Here is a 24,365-nt window from a genome sequence, read left to right as displayed (position 1 = left end):
AATTCACATGTTATTTTGTCAGCTTTATTTCTGGTTGATCTGTCTATTGAGGAAAGTGTGGTATTGAAGTCCCCAGCCATTACTGTACTAGAGTCTTCCTCTCCCTTTAGTCTAATAATATCTGCTGGGATGGCCCCGGGTCAGATACATCTACACCTCAGCTGCCATATTTTATCTCTAGATTGGTCCTTGTCTAAATGGTCTTGTCTCTTTTAATAGTTCTTGATTTAATGGCTACTTTACCTTTATGAACATAGCTATTCTTGTTCAGTTTCCATGATACATTTTTTCCAACCCTTTTCTTTTAATCCAGGTGTATCTTTACTGAAGAAATTAATTTCTTACAGCCAGCCTATCTTGGGTCTTCTGTTGTAATCCAATCTGCCAACAAGCAAATGTGAGCCATTATTTAAGGTTTCAGCTTGATAGTGATAGATGTCTTCTGGTCATTTTGTTGATTTTTTTATTTTGTATATTCTTTATTTCTTTTTACATGTCGTATTGATGGTTGTGATTTGGGAGTTTTGTCATACTTGTTCTTCCACATGAGTTACAGAACCCCCAGGTTTTCGTGTTGATGGTTATCATTGTTTTGTTTCTATTGTAGGCCTTCCTCAAGAGTCTCTTATAGTACTGATCAGTGGGAATGAATTTCCTGGTTTCGCTTATCTGGCAAAAACTTTATTTCTGCTTCATTCCTGGAGGGGGGTGGGGGGTTGCCAACCATGATATTCTTGGTTGGCAGATTTTCTTCTTGCAGGATTTTGAATAAACCAGCCCTGTCTCCTGTGGCATGGAAGGTTTTTGCTAAGAAATCTACTATACTTGTAACAGGTATCCTCTTATAGGTGAGTTTATGCTTTCTTCCGGCGGTTTCTAGAGTTCTCTTTTTGTCTTATATTTTGGATAGTTTGACTGTGCCTTAGTGAAGGCTTTTGTTTGGGGTTTTTGTTGCTTCTTTTTTCCATTGAATTCAGTCGTAGCTATTGAGTTTCTTATATGCCATGTACCTTTGAAGATTGGAAAGATTTCTATTGTTTTGTGAAACAGTTTTTCAGTGAGCCCTTCTTTTCTTTTCCTGGACTTCTCGTTACATGAAGTGTTTGCTATGCTTTCCTCCTTCCCCCTGCCTTCCCACAACCATAACCTGTCCTCAAATTCAGAATTTTTTTTCTTCTGCTTGTTCTAGTCTATTGTACAGACTCTCAATTGTTCTTTTTGTTTTGTTGATTGAAGTTTTTAGCTCCAAGACTTTCCCTGTTTTGTTTTGGTTTTATTGTGTGATTTCTAACTCTGATTAATGTCTCATATTCTTTGCACAGTGAGTTTCTTGGGATCATTATTTTAACATCTTTTTCAGGAATTTCATAGATTTCCTTCTACTGGGATCTATTTTGTAGAATTCTGTCCCTGTGGATGTGCTATATTTCTTTACATATTTCTTTTATTTCTACTTTGATGTTTTGCATCTGCTATAACAGTCTCCCTCTTCCAAGTTTCTGATGTAAATTTTGCCTGGAAAAGACATTTTTATTTAGATGGGTGTCAGTTTCAGTAAGTGCTCATCTTTGGTTACAGGTCAGCTGAAATAGCCTGTCTGTGAGTCCTTCTGCTGAGTTTGATCAATTGATGTTAACAATGTCTGTGGGCGTCTTAGTAATCTAGACCTGGGGGACTCATGATGTAATTGTAGAGCAGTGGGTGCTCGACAGGAGTGCTGAGGGCACTGGCGTTTGTGATGGCAGGCGCCGCCAACTCAGCGTGGGATACAGGAAGGACTGCCCCGGGTTCCATGAGACAAACACAGGTGACACCAAGCGTTATGATCGCAGAGGTGCCTCAGATGAATGCAGGGAAATCTGTGTACCTGTGACATGGGAAGCCAACAGTTCTGCAGCCAAGGTATGGGAAGGTTCCATGGGACAAGCACATGTGATGCCAGGGTCTGTGACTCTGGTAACTGCTGGGTGTAAGTTATTCAGTCTTCCCAAGGTCTGTGGAGGCAATTGCTAGTAATACTGGAGCATGTGACACCACTTGTCACTCTCTGGTGTTGTGATGGAAACTTCTCCAGGTTTCAGGCAGTCATGGGTGAAACTGGGGCTTTTTGAATCCCAGTAGTCCCATAGCCATGGACTTTGGGGAATTTTTTTTCCTGATTTCTACCCATATTGTGTACAGGTGGTGCTGGATTTAGTATCTGCTTTTCTGGAGTTGCAAGATGCAGCTAGAAGCCCAGAATTCATGGGACAGGTACAGATGATTAGGTGGCTTTTTATACTAGTAGCTAAAGTCCCATAGTTGTGAGATAGGAGAACACTTTCTCTACTTCCCACAGGGCAAGCACGGGCAGCTCTCCGGCTTGTGTCAGCTGCAGGTCACTGAAGGCCCTATTCTCTAAACTGTGAACCATGCAGCAGCTCAAGGCTTCTGGCTGCTGCCCTAAAGCAGCATGGCATCTAGCAATGGCTTTTGTTAAAGTGCTTGGCTTCTAAAAGTTGGAGAGGTCCAAGAGTTCCTTGTAACAGTTGCTTGTAACCGTCAGCTGCCCCAACTGGACTTAAAGCCTGTGAGAACAGTGGAATTCTCCTGCTGCTATGAAAGAGATTCCTAATACTTGCCCACTTACCTTTCCTCAGCACTCTGGAATCTTTTGACCCACCCCAACCATCCACGAGCCATGGTTGAAGATGTAGTGTGTCCTTTTCTCTGGTTGTCTTTCTGACTCTGTGCTATTTACAGTTCCCATCACTTCCTCACTGAACTTCAGACTTCTCCCTCAGTCACTCCACAACACAGTTTTCCTTTTTTTGCCCTGGTTCATCTCTGGCCTGGTTGAACACCAAGCACCTCTAGTCAGACATCCTGGATCTGTCATCCACCTGCTTCTCCAGGGTTTATATACTCCACAAGTCGCTTATCTGTGAAGCAGTTGTCTTTTCCTATGTTTGGCTTGTATTACACTCTTTGGTGAATTTAAAACTTGGTATACTTTTTTTTATTTAAAGTTTCCTACCTTGTGGGTCAAAGGGTTTTGCTTCTCAATTGTCTAAAATATTTTCTCTTTTGCTTTTGCAAGTATTTGATATATCTGGAATTGACTTTTATAGGTAGTAGAATATTCGCATTGCCCAATATATACATTATCAATCGTTTCAGAAATTTTTATTGGAAAATGTTTATTTTCCTACTGTTGTACAACACTTTGTTATGACTCTGGATTCCATGTTTCTTTGCATTGATTGTCGACTGCAGTACAACAGATTATCACAACTGAGCAGCTTAAAACAGTTACCTCACAGCTTCTGTGGTCAGAAATCCAAATGCAGCTCACTTGGGAGTTTCTGGCACAGAATCTGTTCTCAGGGAGCAGCCAGGGAAGTGGTCTCATCTGAAAGCTCAAGTGGAATGGACTTGCTTCTAAATGTATTCATGTAGGGAAGACAGGACGATTTCTATATGTTGGCGCAGCGAGGGCTTAGTCCTTCTCTGCTGCTGGTTGGCCTTAGTACCTTCTCATTTGGGCTTCTGCATACAGCAGCTAGCTCCCCTCAGAGCAAGCAAGCAAGTAAAAGTGAGAAAGACAGAAACTATGTTTTTTTGTGAAAACCTATTTTCAAAAGCAACATTACATCATTTTCTGACGAGTGTAATTAGCTACAAGTAGGTCTGAAGTTTATCCCGTAACCCAAAAGGAAAGTATTGGCCAAAAAATTGAGTACCAGAAAGGCAAGGATCCTTAGGGACCATCTGCAAGATGTAACTGTACTTCTTTGTGGGGGGTGGGGGCGAGGTCAGTCATGGAACTTGAATGCAGGCCTGGGCACTGTCCCTGAGTTCTTTTGCTGAAGGCTAGCTAGCGCTCTACCAGTTTGATCCACAGTGCCACTTCCAGTGTTTGATTGGTTAATTAGAGATAAGAATCTTTTCTGCCAGGGCTAACTTCGAACCTCAATCTTCAGGTCTCAGGCTCCTGAGTAGGATTACAAGCATGAGCCACTGGTGCCCAACTATCACCATACTTTACATAGTAATGTAAATAGATCTTAACAAGAATCAAATAGATCAGTTAACTGATCTAAGACCTTTTTTAGAAAAACTTTATAAAAGCTAAATTCAAAATAGAAACAGAAAGAGATAAGTATGGCTTAGAATGAATATTTGGAAGTATCCATAATAAAGGAACCAGAGAACTTCATAGGAAATCAGAGATATGAAATTTCTTCCCATGGTAGAGTTTAGTGTAATTATAGTAAGTACATACTGTGTAATTATTCTTACCATAATAATCTGTAGGAAACATTTTACAGGTTTGTGCATCACTATGAGACTCAGAGACAGAACAAAGCACCTGCCATCTCCTTTATTCATTTTGTGCAGTTCATGGAACTCAATGATGTTAAAACCATGGATTTAGTATTATTGAAAATGATATTTATGAGAGGATTGTATGACAATAACTGTTAGTATCTGTGGGCACATGCCCATGGTGACCTAGTTGGAAGAAAATGTAGTTGAAATTATTTGAGTGGACTAACAATTAAATTTAAGACTTCCAGTTGTTATGTTTACCAACATTTTCATTTACCACTTCCTGTGTGCAATTCATAGAATGAAAATGCTCTCCTTTGTGGTTTAAGGAAGCCATGCACAGGAAAGCATCTTGACCCAATTCAGACTTTCCCTCTTCAGCTTCACTTCACCTGAGGAGGAGCTTTCATTTGTACTAAGGCTTATCTCCAGCCTCTTATTTAGAATAAATGACTTCAGCTTTCTTTCTGTCATGAACCCTGTGATTACAGGCTTCATAGATCTAAGTGTGCCTCTTGGTTCCTACCTATGTCAGAGCCTGGTGTGTGTGTGTGTGTGTGTGTGTGTGTGTGTGTGTGTGTGTGTGTGTGTGTGTGTGTGTGTGTGTGCGCGCGCGCGTGTGTGCACGAGCATGGGCGTGCACGTGCGTGTGTGCATGTGTGCTCATGTGCTTGTCTGTATATCTGTGGCTGATTGCAGAAGAGAGACTCATGTGGCAAGTTTTGGAATAATTTCCCAACTTTAACCCAGTAAGTAAGTTGGGTTTTCTTTAAGGTCCACTAGTAAGAGAACTCTCTCTTTGTGTGTCTTCTCTTTGTAGAAAGAAAGTATTTCTGGAGAAAGAAGTACATCTCCAGAAAAAGTTCCCGATAACTACATCTCTAGATAAGTTTCTGCTCATATACAGATCTAGGGATGTTAGTTATAAATGAATGACAATGGCATAGCATTGACAAAGATTGTTTATACTGTGTTCTTGATTCTTGATCTGATTTATCTATACTTCCCCCTCCCTCACTTAAATATATAGGCTAAGAGTAGGAAAGTGTACACTTATTTCAGAGGACATTGTTGCTACATTAAGGAATGATTAAAAGGAAATCTAGGATAGATGCCCTCCGAAGTGCAGTGTGAGATGGCATTAGGAAGACCGCAGTCACCTCTGTCCATTTCTTAATATGGAGGATGGAAGCCCCACTTTATATTAGCAAAGCCTACGCACGTGTGTCCTTAGTTTGTATGTGCAGGAATAAAACAATTGCAATAAAAGGAAAGTTTCTGATATGAAGATGAACTTATATTCAAAGGTGAAAGTGAATGGATTTTGACAGTGTCCTGTGTGGCTTGGGTGAGTAAGAGCATTTCTGTGCACTGCTACACATACTTAGTGTGGTTTTCTGCCGAGCCTGGCAAGGTCTAGGAAGGGATGCTGGTATAAAGTCTCATTTATCTTGAGATACGAGATATCAAACAGGGTTTTCTTCATCCTTGCACTTCAGGTCCTTAACTGTGCTTCGGAGTGAGCCAGGAAAAAAAAAGAGATTTACACAAATTATTTTGAATCCATTAAAATAATTTCAGAGCTTCAGAGTACTTTTTGTATCTTTTGAGTCAGATGATCTTACAGAAAGTAAATTAGGTGATGGGCAGATGCCAAGCTTTGGTTCTTGATATGATTTATCTTTCTTTCATTTGGCACAGTTCAAGTTGAGGGTTAGACATCCTGAGAAAGAAAGATTGCCGAGGCCAGGCAGGGGCTCATCAGATCTATTCCTTTGGTGACTGTCAAGGCCAAATTATTCAGAATATAATCTCAAATTCATTTGATCCTATGGTAGATAGTTTAATAATTTATGTTCAGCCTTATTAGCAAATCCTGGTGTTTACTTTGCTATCACCAAAATAAGATAAAAACCCATTCAAGATATTAAGATTAGAGTGATATATGGTGGGTTATACTTGAGTTTAAAATCTTGCCCTTGCAATTTTAATGATCTGATAGCAATTACACATTTGGGATAAGAGAAGGAGAGCAAAACTTCATATGAATAATGTCTGCTGTAGAATCACTCAAAAGTGATCCAAAAAAGCTGACAGTGTGCTCTCTTGTGTGTTCATGAGGTTTATAAAATATAAATGCCCTTCTAACACAAATGAAAAAGCCTAATTAATGCTTACTTCAATTTGTTGATCCTTCTATATTCCGATGTGCCTATGACACTGACAGGCTATGCTTCTAACATTTCTTTAAACATGAATTGAAAAAACCTAGAAAATACAATCATATTTGGCTTGGAGATAATTGAGCCTTCTTACTTGTATGGTATTAAGATGCTCCTGATGTGAAGGATCTCAGAAAGAGATAGCTTGGAAAGATCGCTTGGCACCCTTAATCCCCTGTGTGTCCTGGTGTCTGATAATGGAATGAAGCCCAGGGATGTATTGCCTGTCAGTCTGAGGAAAGGAGCTGGCACTGGAATGTATCGCAGGGCCCTGGCAACATCTGCAGGTGTCAGGGACAGGAGAACTCATCTGGAAGCTTCAAGATGGGAAGACAAGTAGCAAGTGTTACAGTTGGGTCTTTTATTTGAGCAGAACCAGACCAACTGTTCCTCATTAAAACACATTGTACAGTGTGTTCTAATGTGAAAACCTCAAGCACGTGTGCGTATGTGTGCATGCCTTCAGAGAATCCTCAGCAACCTGCCATCTATATTCACAAAGTCTCCACCTGGCCAAACACTGTATGACAGGCAGTGAGAAATGTGTCTGTGTAAGCTGAGACTGGCTTCCTGGAAGGGCCTATTGTAGGCAAACACTAACACCACTGCTTCCTTAGCAGGATAGATGAAGCCTGTTTGAATGAAATCTCAATCTAGAGGCCACTTCCATAACCATGAAGTGCCTGGATTTTCCCACTTAATTGTAGTGATTAGAAAATGCATCTCAGGTATGTTTCTGAGCGCTGTATTTAACATGTCTAAAGCCAGTCAGCACTGGCGTTAAATCATAGTGACTCTGTGGTTGGGTCTTTGGAGGCCTAAAAGAGAGAATGAAGGTAATATATTTATAGCCTAGCTGGCACATGATGAACTATTCAGTGTTTACACCGAGCCTGTCCCCTACCTTTCTTGCTGGATCCCTTTGCCTACTTCTTATTATAGCTTACTGATATTTGTAGGAAGGAGGGACCACAGGAGAGGGGTCTCTCAGCTTGACTTGGAGACTATCTGAAAATGTGAATATAAATACGAAGGAGGACAAGTAGAAATGCAACATCCGTTCAGTTAGCATCAACCAGCCACCTCCTGAATACCCTGTCCTATAGGGCTGTGGCCTAAAATCTGGATAGTCCCAGAAGCCAAGCTCCTAACAAGCAGCTGGCTCAGCAGCTCTGTGTTAGCCCAGGGAAAAGAAAGCTTTAGCAGGGGCTTTACCCTGAAGGCCACCTGTTGTCCTACCCAAGGAAGCTTCACAGTTGCCTGGAGGTGCCCTGCTCCCTTTTCCCTACAAATGTGGGAGCACTGCACTTCTACTGGAGGGCATTCCCCTGTGTAACTAGCTCACCTGACCTGAGTGCATTTTCTAGGAGGGATGAGGGCCTGGGGATCACACAGCCCTGATTTGTAGGCTCAGAAATGCACCCCTTCCCCAAGATGTCCACGTACTGTCTTCCTGACTTGCAGATAGGTGACCTAGCATGGCAAAATGAAAGGAGAAGCCTGTGTTAAAGCTAATGGATTGCAAGATGGGAATTGTCAATGAGTCCCTTAGTCTGTTAAATTGAATCTTTTTGGTTGAACAAAGGTCAGCTCCTGCACCGTGTTTGAAGTATGTTTGGAAAGGCTATTTCTGAATAGAATTTAAGACTTGACATTCAGTTTAATAAATTATGCAAAGGAATCTTTTTAAGCCCTCCTTTGATTATTTTTCCCTTTCTTTGTCATATTTCTTTTTTATTTTTAATTTAATTTCTTTGTCAAGGTGATATACGGAGGGGTTACAGTTACACATGTAAGGTAATGAGTACATTACTTGTTGAACATTGTTATCCCTTCTCTCATTTTTCTTCCATTTTCCCTACCCACCCCACCCTCCCAGCTCTCCCTCACAAGTTGTAAAGTTCATTTCCAACATATTGTCTTGTATCACTGTATGAATCTTGAATTTCATTGTTTAAAGGGTTTGCAGAAGGTTTGAGACTGATATTTACTTTCTGGGTCCTACTGGCTGTAAGAAGTTCCCTGAGTCAGGCACCCATGCGTGGTTCACACCTATCATCCTAGCTACTCAGGAGGCTGATATCTGAGGAACGCAGTTTGAAGCTAGAAAAGTGGGCAGGAAAGTCCATGAGGCTCTTATTTCCAATTAATCACAGAAAAAGCTGGAAGTGCCATTGTGGCTCAAAATGATAAAGTTCTAGTCTTGAGCAAAAGGAGCTCAGGGATAGTGCCCAGGCAGGGGGTTCAAGCTCCAGGACCAGGAAAAAAAAATGCCTGGAGGTTTCCCTTATTACTCTGTAAGTATCAGCTTTTTACCTTTTTTTGGGGGGGGGGGGCTACTTTTAATCACTCACCAATACGCACTTTTTATTATAGAAATGAAACCTAATTTCTCTCTAGGAGCTGTGTGGTATTCTGCCATGGTTATTCATTTACATATTTGAGGATTTATGAGAAAGACTTTGTATTTCTGAATCACTTTTCCTTGAGGATCACCATGGCAAATGAACATTTTTCCAGTGCTGAATATCAAACTCAGATTCCCTAAGCATGCTAGGCAAGTGCTCTACCATGGTCACCATGATTTGGGAAAAGATGAAAACTGGCACAGTTTGATGGATGGGCTATGTTTTCCCTCCTGTGCTGTACTTTCAGTACACACCTTGATTTTTCAGGACAGTGTCTGTGCGGCGCATGCTCCCTGTGCATGTTCCTGGTCTTCACGTGATTTGAGAACACAGATTTTCTCACTAGGCCCAGGGGGAAGGCTCAGAGGCCCTTGTCTGATGTATAGCTGGTAAAAATCTTCTCCCTGGGCTTTCTGTATATCTTGCTAGGTATATCCTTTGCCAGAGCTCTTCCATTTGAGGCAGTCCCATTTATGCAGTCTTTCTTTGATTTGTTGTGATTCTGTAGCTTAGGAAGTTTTGACTCATGCCTAGAAGGCCTAGTGTTTCCCCTACCCCTTCCTGTAACATTTTTACAGTATCTGGTTTTATATTGAGGTCTTTGATCCATTTAGATTCGATTCTGGTGCATTTGACTCTGAGGATCTAACTTCAGTTTTCTGCATGTGGATAGCCCATTTTGCCGGTACCATTTGTTAAAGACACTGTCTTCTTCCAACATGTGTTTTTGGCTCCGTTATCAAATATTAGGTGACTGAATGTTTGTGGGCTTATATTTGGGTCTTCTATTGTGATCCATTGGTCCTCAGGTCTATTCTTGTGCCAGTACCAAGCTGTTTTAATTACTGTGGCTTTGTAATAAAGTTTGAAGTTTGGTATTGATATTCCTCCAGCACTGTTCTTCCTTCTAGGGATTGATTTTGCTATTCTGACTATTATTCCATATGAATTTTAAGATTGCTTTCTCTATTTCTTTCAAGAGAATTGTTGGGATTTTGATGGGTATTGCATTGAATTTGTAAATTGCTCTGGGCAGTATTGCCATTTTTATGATGTTAATTCTTCCCATCCAGGAGCATGGGAGTTTGTCCATTTTCTTAAATCTGCTTCAATTTCACAATAGAGGTCTTTTACATCTTTAGTTAATTCCTAGGTAATTTTTTGAGGCTATTACAAAAATCCTCCAAAATAAACCACCCAAAACTAAACAACCCAATCAATAAATGGGCTAAAGACTTAAAGAGAGACTTCTCTGAAGAGGAAATAAAAATTTCCAACTTCTCTGGCATAAAAAAATGCAAATCAAAACAACATTGAGATTCTACCTTACCCCAGTTAGAATGGCCAGTATCGTGCAAACTAATAATAACAAATGCTGGCAGGGATGTGGCCAAAAGGGAACTCCACTACACTCTTGGTGAGAATGTAAACTTGTGCAGCCACTCTGGAAAGCAATATGGAGGTTCCTCAAAAGATTGAACATGGAGCTACCCTATGACGCAGCAGCCCAATCCTGGGCATCTATCCCATAGAACCCAGCGCCACACTAAAGTGATCCACATAACCATGTTCATTGCAGCATTTTTTACGATAGCCAAGATATGGAATCCACCCAGGATGCCTCTCAGTGGACAAATGGATCAAGAAAATGTGGTATATATACACAACGGAATTCTATGCTTCCAGATATTGAACCATAAGGAAGTGGAAAGACTTGGAAAAAATTACATTAAGCTAAGTAAACCAGAGCCAAAGAAACATAGGTTGTATGGTTTCCCTCATTTGTGGCAGCTAGAATGTGCCTATAAATCTACAAGTGCACACACTGAATGATTTAAACATACACACACACACACACACACACACACACACACACACACACACACACACACACACACACACACACACACACACACACACACACAAACACACATACTGGGGCATGATAAATTATATAGGTCTCTAGACATTCACATATTGAGACCAAAGGAAGATATGCATAGGAGTAGATCTCAAAGGCTTAATAGCTATGTGCATATAAAATAAATATTTTATGAAATAAACTCTAAGAAAAGGAAACAAGAGACATTTTTAATTGTTGTTGTTCCTATTTTGTTTTCTTTCCCTTTTGTCTTGTTTGTCTTTGGGAAGGTAAGGGGGGGATGCAAAAAAGTTGAAACAAAGGGTAAACAAATACAAGGGTACTCACTAGACACTATTTGGAAAATGAACTGTACATCTTGTGGGTGAGGACAGGAGGAAAAAACAGCGAAATCAAGGGAAGGAGAGACATGGTTCAAAAAGAATTGTATTCATTACCTGACTCATGTAATGGTAACCCCTCTGTATATCACTTCTACAATAACAATAAAAGTATTTTTAAATGTCAATTATGTTAAAATGTGTTAAATTTTCGAAGGTCGGAGAGAAAAAAATAATGCCCAAGTTGAATGCAACTCCTTTGGTTGATTAATAGGTAATTTTTATACTTGAAGGAGGGGGCAAAAATTCATGCAAATGAGTTGGGAGAGGGAGATTTTATACCACTAATAAAAAAATCTGGTTTTGTTGTTTGGTTGACTAGCTGTTCTGTTTTCAAGCAAGAGCAAAACATATCATTTAGTCTTCAATACATTATACACCCAAGGCTTCATTCTGTAGACACACCTCTCTCCAGGCCAGCCTGGTACCATATGTCACAGTAGCAGGTTCTTCATCTGCAGACACAGAGCCAAGGATAAGCTGAGAATGAGGTTAAGATTTTCTCCTGAACCTAATGAAGCTGAAATTTCAGGGCTTCCCACTTTGAGATGCCCATTCTAAGATGGCCCAACATTTCATAAACGTCATTTTTTGGTTTGTTTTTGTTTTTTGTTTATGTTTTTTGCTTAAAGAGAAAAGTTGCTGAAGGATGCATAAAATGTGTATCCACTCTGGACGTGAGGTTGCTCGCTAACCTTCCTCAGCACTGTAGAGTTTACGGTGGCTGTCTGTGTGGATATATGGACTGAGGCCTCCACCATTTTCTGAGTGAGAGTCTGTAGTTTTTACTGGCTTCTGAAAGCCATCTGTGACTTAGAAAGGTTAAAAAGCTCTGGCCTAGAAGAAACTAGCTCTTATTTCTGGTCTTGTAATACCCAGCGAACATGGGAACTGGTGGTTAAATGTCTAGACATAGCAATTTATAACTGATGTAGAACAGATTCCTGAATGCAATGCAAGACATGGTGATCACCAGGAACATAAGATTACACACACCCTCAGATTCACCCATTCATTCATTCCTAAGCACTTACTGAGTACCTCCTTTATAAGATAGCCATGCTAGGTTCCAAGAAGTCATGGATGAACTAGTTAGCCTAATCTTGCTCTCATCTTTCTTTTCTTCTAATTTTGGCCTTGGTTTTTCCATGCTTTTGTAAGTGCTTTAGTGGCCTTATTAGGTTTATTTGGAATTCTTCCAATTTTGATGTGGACACTAGTATTGCTTTTGCTTTATCCCACCAGTTTCAATCATTTTCAGTGGTTTCAAAACCTTTTTGTCTCCTGATTTCTTCAGTAAACCACCATCTATTCAGAAAACAGTACATGGTTCAGGAACTAGAGGCAGGAGGATTGCAAGTTTGAGGCCAACCTGAGCAAACTACAAGACCCTGTCCCAAAACAAAACAAAACAAAAGGCCTAGGGACATAGGCCAAGTGGTAGAGCATTTGCCTGACATAAAAAAGGCTAAGGGTTCAAGCAAACACACACACACACACACACACCCTCTGAAAAATGTTATTGTTCAGTCAACATGAATTTATAAGTTTTCTACCATTTATTTTGTGGGTGACTTCTCATTGTACTCTATTGTGATTAAAAAAAAAAAAAAAAAAAGACCTAGGACATGGTTGAGCTTGTTTTGTGGCCTACATGGTCTATTTTAGAAAATGTTCCATAAGCCCATGAAAAGAATGTGTAGCTATTTAAATAAAGTGGACTTAACATTTCTTTAATGAAAATGGGGTGTTAGAATCCCCCTTTATTTTTGTGTTGGAGCCTGTCCCTCTTTAGAGCTAGTACTGTTGGTTACTGTTGAAGTGGAGGTACTCATCTTCTCATGCATATAGAATTATTATTATCATTGAAGCTTCTTATTGAATTGATTCCTTGATTATATATAATTGTCTTTTCATACAGTTTTGTCTTAACATCTCTTACATCCATTATAAAGATAGTTGTTTCTGCTTGGTTTATTTTGGGCTTTCCTTTGCATGGAACACACTTTTCCATCTTTTTACATGCAATGTGTAGATGCCATTATTTCTGAAATTTCATGTAAGCAAAATATTCCTGACTTCATCCACTTGGTGTATCTTTTAGTTGAAAAAATTAATTCATTTATATCGAAGGTTGTTATTGATAAGTAAGGAGTTATTCCAGTCATTTTGATTATTTTTTCTAGCTTTTAAAAATTATTATTTCTTTTCTTCATCTTTGTAATTTGGCATTTCACTGCATGTTGTTTTCTTTTTTTTTTTTTTCTTTTTTTTTTTTTTGGTCGGTCGTGGGTCTTGAATTCTGGGCTTGGGCGCTGTCCCTGCGCTCTTCAGCTCAAGGCAAGTGCTCTCCCACTTGAGCCACAGCACTACTTCCAGTTTTCTAGTGGTTTATTGGAGATAAAAGTCTCACGGACTTTACTGCCTGGGCTGGCTTTGAACCACGATCCTCAGATCTCAGCCTCCTGAGTAGCTAGAATTACAGGTGTGAGCCACCAGCGCCCGGCTTGCATGTTATTTTCTATTGATCCTTTGTATATTTACTCTTCTAGTGGGTCTTATACTTCCACATACTTTCATGATAGTAGCTGTCCATCTCTCACTTCTGACAGTTCACCTTTAAATATCATTTGTATGGCTGACCTAATGGTCATGAATTCTGTTTTTGCTTATCTTGGGATTTCTTTCTTCTATGCTGAAGGACAGCTCTACTGAATTTTAGTCATGTTGGTTGGCAGAGTTTTTGCTTTTTCTTTCTTTTTCCAGGACTTGGACTATGCCATTCTATTCCCTCATGGCCTTAAGATTTCTGCTGAGAAATCTGCTATTAATTCCTTAAATTTTCCATGATGATTTTCCCTTTTAGTTTTTGAATTTGTTTTGTTTTTACTTTTGATAGTTTGCTTGTTATTGGCTGTGGTGAAGTTCTTTTCTGGTCATGTCTATTCAGGTTCTATGTCTGTTGACATGGACGTATCCATACCTTTCCCCAGGTTAGGAAAATTACCTATTATTTCACTCAATAAATTTTTTGTGTTCCTAACTTTTCAAATATTGTTTCCACTTAATCACTCTGTTGTGCAGATGTTCAATGGTATGTTTTTTCTTAATGTCACTTTCAGAATTCTGTATTTCAAGATCTCTGGGTTTTTTTCAATACTTAATTTCTCATTTATATTTATATTATATTGCCTTCCTAACTTCATTTAGCTGTGTGCTCTTGGATCTCTGGACCTTTTTTATAATCATGACTGAATTATTTCATTTTATTATTATTTCATTTTATTAGCACATACTGTACAAAGGAGTTTAAGTGATTATTTCCAAACACATTTATTAAAAATAGGTTGCATTCTATTTTTGTATGAATATGTGAAGTACTTCAACTATATTAATCCTTCCCCTTTGGCCTTTCCTCTCACACTCTACCCTCCTGCTGAATCCAATCCCCAAGCAATATCCCCCCAATTTTATATTCATCATTTCTTTTCTTTAGAGCAATATTCCACATATGAAAGAGAACAGGCAATACATACCTTGCTCAGTCTGCCATATTTTGCTTAACATGACTTTTCAGTTCCATCCAGTTTTCCTGCAATTTCATTCTCCTTTAGGAAGAATGAATAGTATTCCACTTTGTATATATGTACCATATTTTCTTTATCAATCATCAGTTGGGCACGGAGGCTGATTCCATAATTTGTCTATTTTGAGTAGTGTTGCTATAAACATGGGTGTTCACAAATCCCAGTTGTATGCTGACTTACATTCCTTTGGATAAATTCCAAAGAGGGTTATAGCAGGATGATATGGGAGTTCTATTTTTGGGTTTTTGATTAACCTCTATACTGACTTCCAGAGTGGTTGCACTAGTTCACATTCCCACCAAATGTGTAACCTCACTAATATTTTTATTTTGGTATCTTGATGATAGGCATTCTGATTGGAATGAAATGTGTTGATTGGCTTGTTAGAGATTTTATATTTCCTGAATATGAATCCTCTTATCCAGTGAAGGGCAGGTAACAACTTTTCTCCCACTGTAGGCTGTGTCTTGACCGTGGCAATTGTTTCCTTTGTTTTTCAGGTTTTTGTCTTTTTTTTTTTTTTAACTCATAATGGGGGTTTTGAACTCAGAGTCTTGTGCTCACAAGGCAAATGCTCTACTATTTGTCTTTTGTTACTTTTCGAATAAGATCTCACTTTTTGTCTGAGCTACCCTGGACCACAATCCTCCTATACTTTTTGCCTAAGTTGGGATATACATCACAGGTTGTCCTTGAACTGCATTCTCCAAGCTGAGTTTCCCAGCCTTTTTCCATGTCTGGCATACATAGAAAATGATAGCATTGGTAAGGCACACCTGGTTAAATGGAAGGGGTCTCTAGTCAGATCTCTAAACTGAAGTTGAGGTGAGCTCTCTTGAGGTAACAGCAGCCCATCTGAGAATCTCATTTTTTCCCTCCATAATCTGTTGCTGAGTAGACTTGACTGCACTCTATGTGAATTCTGTAAATATTTTATGTAAATATTTTATGAGTATAGTCTGGAAAGTCCTGAACTTGGTCTGGCCTTTAGAAAAAGGAATTGACATCCATTCCTATTTTGGGGCCACGTGGGCCATGGTAGGTGTTCCCATGCGAGAGGAGTAAAGAAATGGTAGCACCTTTTAGAAACCCAGAGCTTGCTTGATACCACCAATACGGCCTTCTCTGCATATGAACATTGGCTTTCCTCCCTTTCTTTATAGGAATTCAGAAATAGGCTTGGGAATCACGCAGGTTCGGCATCCTACACCTCTACTGAAACTCAGCCCACCTCAGCAGGCTCCAGAGTGGCGCTGCACCTACAAAGACTCCATCAAGACTGTGCACTGAGGACAGCGGCGGCTCTCGCCTTGCTTGCGTTTCTTCTTGCTTTTCTTGCCAAGGTCTACAATTAGAGCCCAATTAGAGGCGTCTGTGCACAAGAAGTTTCTAACTCAAATCTCCTGTCCCAGTGGACAGGGAAGTGGCACATCCGTTCTCAAAGGGCGGGCATCTGACCAGCTCGTTCAGCCTCTCTTCAACCCCTTTAATATTCTCTGCCGTCTCACATAGAGTTAGGCCCATTGGCTGTTTGACCTAAAAGTGAATTACAGCTGGCATAGACTGTCTTTCAAATGAAATTCCTTTTAGCTTATTTCTTAGTAAGAAATGCCAGTGATTGTATTTAAAAAAAAAAAAAAAAAAGAAATTCTCTACTCTTCAAGTCTGAATCTACCACACAGTGGCTCTAGTCATCTTTTCCTGATGTGGAAAAAAATGTCATTTGATAATAAACATTTTTAAGCGTGTCTTCCTCTTCATACTTTGTTTAGAATCCCAATGCTGCAAACATCTTTGGTGTTTTTGTTGTTGTTGTTTTGGATTTTTTTTTTGGTCAGTCCTGGGATTTGAACTCAGAGCCTGGGCACTGTCTCTGAGCTTTTTTGCTCAAGGCTAGCATTCTACCACTTTGAGCCACAGCACTACTGGGTTTTGGGTGGTTAATTGGAGATAAGAGTCTCACAGGCTTTCCTGCTTGGACTGGCTTTGAACCACATCCTCAGATCTCAGCCTCCTGAGTAGTTAGGATTACAAGCATGATCCACCAGCACCTGACATAAACATCTTTTTCACAAAGAGATTTTCCTGTAAAGTTTATATGGAGATCTGTTTTGGGAACCTTGCTCCTCTTGGAATGTGTCAGCAGAATATACCACTTTGAAGGACTATTGCCAACCTTTGGTGAACTCTGAAGAACCACCCACGTCTACAGCACCTACCAGAAAAAAAAGGATTTGTCTACACCCACCAGGTCCCTTCTCTGACATTGGTGAGCAACTAGGACACATTTTTACCTTGACCGGACACCATCAGTCTTTACTAAATGAATGATTTCTTTCACAATAAAAGAAATGGATGTAATAAGCAATCCTATGTATCAGAATTTAAGTATGTAGTTTGTATTGTAAAAGCACAGGAAAATCAAGTGCCTTGGGATTGTTTTAATCTCTAAACCTATGCCCTCATGCAAATTCTTCTTTTTCTGTGTTTTGTAAGGTTCCCAGATCAAAACTTTGTCATCAGTTGGCAAATGAACACAGACTCTCTCTCACCCACCATCCCTTCTCCGCCCCCTCCATCTCTCAATGTTGGTGCAGTTCCCCTTAGCCTGAAATGTGCTTCTAAAAGGAGCTGTTTAATTATAAAGCCCTGCCGGTGTCCCTCTCTGTCCCATCCCCTGGGAGCGTGTCTCACTTCTCAGCAGAACAGGGAGACCTCCCTTTCCTAAACTCCGTGCATGGTTGGTTGGTTCCTAAACAGTGGGCTCTGCTGTGGGGTTTGTGTAACAAACACCTTGCAGAGATCAAAATACTAACCAAAACCTAGAGTAGGCTGTCAGAAAAACTTCATGCCCACAATTGGATCAAAACAAATGAATTTTTCTGGAGTAAACCCCGGATATTGTCAGAGCCATGGTCCTGAGGAGATCCTTGAGGAAATGCCAGGCATGCTCAGAATGCAGAGTTCAGTGATCTGCAGGTTCTTGATCCATTTTCCCATACCCCACACCTTCACTGAACACAGGCTACTTTTCAACAAATCTCAGATTTTCACTGCATCATTTCAGTGAAGCATACTCACGTTGACCTTACCTTTAGGCTACCCACTTGCTCTTTGGAGACTTTGTTTTCACAGAATTAAGGGTAGGGAAACAACACAGCAGATCATGTGATTTTAACATGCTGGGAACGGGCCCAGAGCTTCTCCACGTTATCTGAGCCTTGCCATCTGCACATAGGACCTTAACAGCTAAGGTTTTGAAACTTCTTTGGATTAAAAAACTACATATAATGAACACACACAAATAAGATGGGCTTACTCTCATTTCTCACATTTTCCCTCCCTCTCACTGCTTTCTTTCCTTCTCCATTTTTTTTTTTTAACCTGTAAGAAATGGTCATACCCAGCCATTCAGTAGCCACTGCCCACTGGACAAGCTCAATGTGACCTACAAGGACTGTTTCAATAGTGCAGGATTCTCCCCCAGAACCATGACCTGCCCTCTGCTATGTTCCACTCTACTTTGCAATTTGGTCCAGCAAAGAACCAAAGCCTTTGCCCTGAAGCTGGGACTGGATCATGCAGTGTCTGTCAATCTGCTGATGGCCAGGAGTAGAGGGACAACAATGCTGTGAAATCTAGCCTTCCCTCTCCCATCAGCTGGTGCTGGAAGGAGGGAAGGAAGAAGATTGGGAAGGAGGACTCTGAGACGAGCCTGGAGCTGCAGAAGCAATGGTGATTGAGGAGAGTGACCTCTCCAAATGCCTCCTTCCTGCCCGGTGCAGCACCATCACTACCCTTGTGATGCTGGCATGCTTACGGAGCCTGGCCTTAGCTAGTGAGCTGCCTGTGTGAGAGTCACATCAGTCTTTGGCACACCCATGTGCAGAACCAGAGTACATGGTCACCTGCTGTCCCCATCACTTGGGCAATTGTGGATCCGTGTGTCTAGATGGTACTTTGTTCAGCCTGGGTCTTCACGTTCATGTGAGGGGCCCTGCTCCCTGCCGGCACCTGCTAGACCTGTGTCAGGACCTGTGTTGCTAAACAATAAAGCTGTGGTCTTGCGCTGCTGTGATTTTAGGATGACCATAACACAACCTGATTCTTCCCAAGAGACACCATCCTTGATAGGACATGACCTACAGGTTCCAGACATAAATGGCCACTGGGCCTGGGTGCTGTCCCTGAGCTTTTTCTGCTCAAGGTGAGCACTCTATCACTTGAGCCACAGCACCACTTCCAGCCTTTTTTGAGTACTTTCTGGGAGATGGGTCTCACAGACTTTCCTGCTTGGGCAGGATCCTCAGATCTCAGCCTCCTGAGGCATAAGCCACAAGCACCTGCTCCTTTTTAAATTTTATTCTTATTTTTATCTGACTTCTCTGTTAAGAAGGAAAGCTGTGAAGATACCTTTTCAATGATTTTGGTCAATTGTTTTTTTAAAATTATTAAAATAATACATGTCTGAAAGTGAACTAAGTCATAAGGACTCAAAAATTAAGTACACATTGTAGCAAGCACCAAAAGTTTCCACATGCACTGTCCCAGCCATTAACTCCACTTCCCTAATGGTAAGCGCTGTCCTTATTGCTAACATTGTAAATTGGTCTGCCTATTTAGAAAGTTTTTATGAAGGAAATCATGCAATACCTACTATTTCATGTCCCCTTCTTTTGGGTCAGCTTTGAGTTATGCATCCACAGTATTGTTTTAGCAGTAATTTGTATTCATTGCTGTATAGTGTTCTAAGAGTACCACATTGTGTTTATGCATTCTACATTTCACTATTTTCCAATTATTTGCCTGTTATGAATCACGTTGATTTATTAAGATATTTAGAACACATTAAGTGTGTGAGTGATGAATATCCATCTAATAATGGAATTGCTGGGTCTCAGTGTTTGTACATGTTCAGCATTACTAGATACTACCATTTTCTGAAGTGGATATACCACCAGCAGGTGAACCATTATTTTTTTCTTCATACCTTTGCTATTTGCTCTTCAGCAGAATAGCAAATGCTTCTGCAGCCTCCCTTCAATAAGACATCTCTATTTTAATTACGATATTGACAACTAGCCCTTAAAGGAGTAGACCTAGGGTGTGCATTTTATCAGTGCTAATTAATCCTGAAGAAACAACTTTCGGATAGGCATTATTCCTGTTTGACTTTAAAAAAAATTAAAAACTCAGAAGACTAAAAGTACATACATCTGACCAAAAATAAATTGGAAACTCACTGGGTATGATTGCCTGTAATTCTAGCACGAGGATGGTGGAGGCAGGAAGACTACATGGGAGGCCAGAAACAGGGTGAATTAAATCCCACTCCGGGATATAGAGTCCCTGACTCAAAAAAAAAAGAAAAAGAAAAAGTTGAAAACCTACAAGATGAAATAACTCATGCAGGGCACAGAGCTAAGGGGGAGAGGTGGAGCTTGACATAGGCCTGACTACAAAGCCTACTATAGATGCCTGTGCTGTAAATCTTCCTGCTCCTTCATCTTCTGGATTTTTTTTTGGCGGGGGGGTCAATCATGGGGCTTGAACTCTGGCCTGCGCACTGCCCAGCCCAAGGCAAGTGCTCTACCACTTGAGCCACCGCGCCACTTTGTTTTCTGGTGATTAATTGGAGATAAAAGTCTCATAGACTTTCCTGCCCAGACTAGCTGTGGACTGTGATCCTTAGATCTCAGCCTCTGGAGTAGCTAGGATTACAGGTGTGAGTCACCTGGGCTCAGCTCATCTTCTGGATTTTGACCTCTGCCAATTGGTATGTCCCTAGGACTGACTGTGAATGCCTGGGTTCTGAAATATGTGCTTATTTTGGGGAACATGTACTCAACTCTGTATTGTCTTGCTCCAAGAATGTATATGTTACTTAATAAACACTGGAAAAAAATATACATTAATGAAGTTTTTTTCTTTATTCTCTTTCCTTCTAGGCCTTCCTCCATCAAGTATAAAGGCGTCAATTTGAGAACATAAAAACTTATCTGGTAGGGGCTGGAAAGGTGGCTCAGTGGTAAAGTGCTTGCCTCCCATGCATGAAGCCCTGGGTTCAGTTCCTCAGCACCACATAACGGAAAAGGCTGGAAGTGGCATTCTGGCTCAAGTTGTAGGGTACTAGTCTTGAGCTGAAGAGCTCAGGGACAGCACCCAGGCCTAGAGTTCAAGCCCCACGACCAACCAAAAACAACAAAAATTATCTGGTAGAAACTTCTCTTTTTACTGGTGATTAGATTTCCATATGTACTTCAGTAAAACATATACTGTTTCTTTTCAATTCACCCCAGGATAAATATTTCAGGGTACCATAGGAGAAGTGATACAGGGAGAATTTTAGTTACAAATAAAGCTTCAAGAGGCTTTATCATCATAAAATGAAAGAGAAAGAAAGAAAGAAAGAAAGAAAAAGAAAGAAAGAAAGAAAGAAAGAAAGAAAGAAAGAAAGAAAGAAAGAAAGAAAGAAAGAAAGAAAGAAAGAGAAAGAAAGAAAGAAAGAGAAAGAAAGGGGCAACATATGATGAGCAGTCTGTAATTCCAGCTAGTTGGGAGGTGGAGATTGAAAGCATCACAGTTCAAGATGAGTCTAGGTAAAAACACAAGGTCCTATCTGAAAAATAAAGCAAAAAGGCTGGGAGGAAGGGCAGGTCAGGAGGGGGAAAACTGGGAGAAAATGAGGGAAAGGGTGACACTGTTCAAAAAGAAATTACTCATTTCCTGACATGTAACTGTAACCCCTTTGCACATCACCTTTACTTTTTTTTTTAAAGCTGGGGCATGGCTCAAGTGGTGAAGTGTTTTTCCATGGAGTACAAGGCCCCGGATTCAAACTGAAGTACTGCCGAGACAATGGAGAGGAGAGACAAGTAAAGTCCCAAAGTCCACTTCATGAGTAGCTAGGGCTTACAGGCATGAGCCACTACTGCCTGTCCTGAAAAAGATATGGCTTCTAAAGACAACAATGCTAATGACATGAAGTGATGGAGATGTCAGTTTGCTTGACAGTAGAAACCAATTCACTATATCAAAACATTCACATAGCATACCGGATGTAAAATGGGCATGCATTTCAAAAACACCTCCCTGGCCCTTGAGCCACCCCAGGGTGTGCCTGAGATGGTTTACAATTCATAAGGAAATGGCAACATCTTCAAGTACTGCACAGCAAGGAACTCAGAGTCACTCACAGTTCTCAACATCAGCTGGTGCAACATTTTTTGATATTTTATCTTTGTGAGGTTAGGTTTGGGGTAGTTACTATGACATAAAACATGTATCAATTGAAAACCAATGGGAACAAGAAATAAACACACTCTCTGGTCTGAGACATGACAATACACCTATTATTAAATAGCCATGACAAGTTGTATATGAAATAAAAATACTCTTTCCCGTTTCACTTTATTTTAAAACAGCTCTTCTATTAGGGCATAAAGGTATGTTGAGTTGTTAGGCCCTTTTTACTTAACAAACCATGTGTAACTGTTTATTTTGCCATGGAGTACCATGAATCAAGATACTTTGAAAATTTCTTCTGTATATGATTTGACCTAAGGATCTAGGCCAAACCATTTACGTTTATCCCAATTATGTATACATATATTATGTATATATTTAAGTTGAGGTTCTAAACAGCTTTCAAAATATTAAAGCTAAGGATTCAGGCCAAAAAGGGAACCCTACTGCACTGTTGGCGGGAGTGTAAACTTGTTCAACCACTCTGGAAAGCAGTATGGAGGTTCCTCAAGACACTCCACATAGTATTCCCCTATGACCCAGCAATCCCACTGCTGGGCATTTACCCAAGTGAATACAAACAAGGCCATACTAAAGCTACCAGCACAACTATGTTTATGTTTATGTTTATCGCAGCATTACTCACCATAGCTAAGATATGCAACCAACCCAGATGCCCAAGTGGATCAAGAAAATTTTCACACACACACACACACACACACACACACACACACACACACACACACACACATGAATTCTATGCTTCCATCAGAAAGACACCGCCCCATTTGTTAGGAAATGGAAAGACTTGGGAAAAAATCATATTAAGAGAAGTAAGCCAGTCCCAAAGAAATCTAGGTCCATGGTTTCCCTTACTTGCAATAATTAGTATACATATAGGATAATCTTACCAGATGAGCTGAAAAGCTATGTACCTATGTCTGTTTAAGATGATCCTCACTCTACTCTTACTGGGGATTGAACCCAGAGCCTCAGGCATGCTAGGCAAGTGTTCTGCCAGATTAGCCACATCAAGTTGTTTTTTTTAATGGCATTGAAACTAAAAGGGTTGAGGATCTAAATCAACTGGACTCAGTTCCATGTGTTTCTATTATAAATTTGAGGCACACAAGATTTTTAGCATCAGCAATGCTTGGCCTCAGTTCCACCCAGGTTTCTCTCTTTTTGCTTTTTGAGCCTCATCTGTAAAATGACAACATTATGTTACAGAGCCATTGAGGTCATGAATATAAAATGTGAGTTCTCTGCAGCCCACTTCCCCTCCTTTCATAACTTCTGGCCATTTGAAGAGGAACCCCAATTTTATTAGTATAGGTGTTTTAAATTATGACGTTGGCACATGCTCACCCAAAATAATTATACAGGGAATGAAAAAGACATTCCTTCCCTCGGAGACTTTGAGGATGATTCTGCTAAATGTAGCAAAGGAAGGAAAATTCAAAGAAAATGGATTGCAGCTGTATTTGAAGAGATCAAATTAATGAGTAAATGTGAGCAAGAAGGGTGGCCCATCAAGAAGGAGATTTTTCCATGGCCAAAGATGAAAAGAGCAACCAGACTAATAGCCCACCATGCCCAAGGCAGAAAAGAAAGGCAGACACTTTAGTCTTCAGTAGTTGTCAGTTATCTCCTCCCAGTATTGTTTCTTAAAAATCCATAGCCAGAATATCCCAATTGTGGAGAAATTGAAGCAAAGGATTCATTTGGTATCATCCGGGGTTTCTTCATTTTGGGGTAGCTGACTATAGTTAGTGGTTCTGATGAAGCAGGTACCAGAATTAAACAGTGCAATGTGTAGAATGGGATCCTTACTTGAAGATAAGGGAATTGTGGAGTCCATAAAAGCCTGCAGAATGAGAAATTTTAGCTCCCAACTTGATCTGATCTGCCTTAGTATGCCTAATTAGTCACAGTAACAATGAATGTTACTCCAGACAGGTTCCAAAGCCTGAGCTTTTCACTTCTATATTTACCTTCATTTTGAACTCTAATTTCCATAGGGCATAAAACCTAAGGTTTTTAAACAGATACAAGGATTCCCAAATAGATACAAAGCATATTGTTTATATATGACATAGTATATAATTGGGCCCAATTTGTGTAAGGTGTAAGACGTGTGTGTGTGTTTGTGTGTGTGTGTGTGTGTGTGTGTGTGTGAGAGAGAGAGAGAGAGAGAGAGAGAGAGAGAGAGAGAGAGAGAGAGATATGATATGATATATATGTGCTTAGGTGCTGGTACCATCACATAGGATCTACATAAATTATGATTCTAATGATAAAGGGCAGCTTACTTTTGAGTCTTATCTATT

The 24,365-nt window shown here is 40.2% G+C and overlaps 1 protein-coding gene across 7 annotated transcripts in view; it reads left to right on the top strand.

The window, feature by feature from the left end:
* Positions 1-24,365, top strand: part of Cdkal1 (CDK5 regulatory subunit associated protein 1 like 1) — a 732,742-nt gene that overhangs the window by 513,725 nt on the left and 194,652 nt on the right. For 2 of the 7 annotated variants that reach the window (XM_070024468.1, XM_070024469.1), the window contains one exon: positions 15,954-20,722. The exons of 4 other annotated variants lie outside the window; for them this stretch is intronic. In XM_070024468.1, coding sequence (XP_069880569.1) covers positions 15,954-16,145 — 192 coding nt within the window. In that variant the 3' untranslated portion in view covers positions 16,146-20,722. One more of the 7 variants, XM_070024472.1, reaches the window with a different exon arrangement.

This window comes from Dipodomys merriami, unplaced genomic scaffold, assembly GCF_024711535.1.
Source record: "Dipodomys merriami isolate MVZ:Mamm:240054 unplaced genomic scaffold, mDipMer1.0.p SCAF_16, whole genome shotgun sequence".
Taxonomy (NCBI): domain Eukaryota; kingdom Metazoa; phylum Chordata; class Mammalia; order Rodentia; family Heteromyidae; genus Dipodomys; species Dipodomys merriami.
Note: the sequence above shows the minus strand (reverse complement) of the source record. Positions and strands in the feature narration are given on the sequence as shown.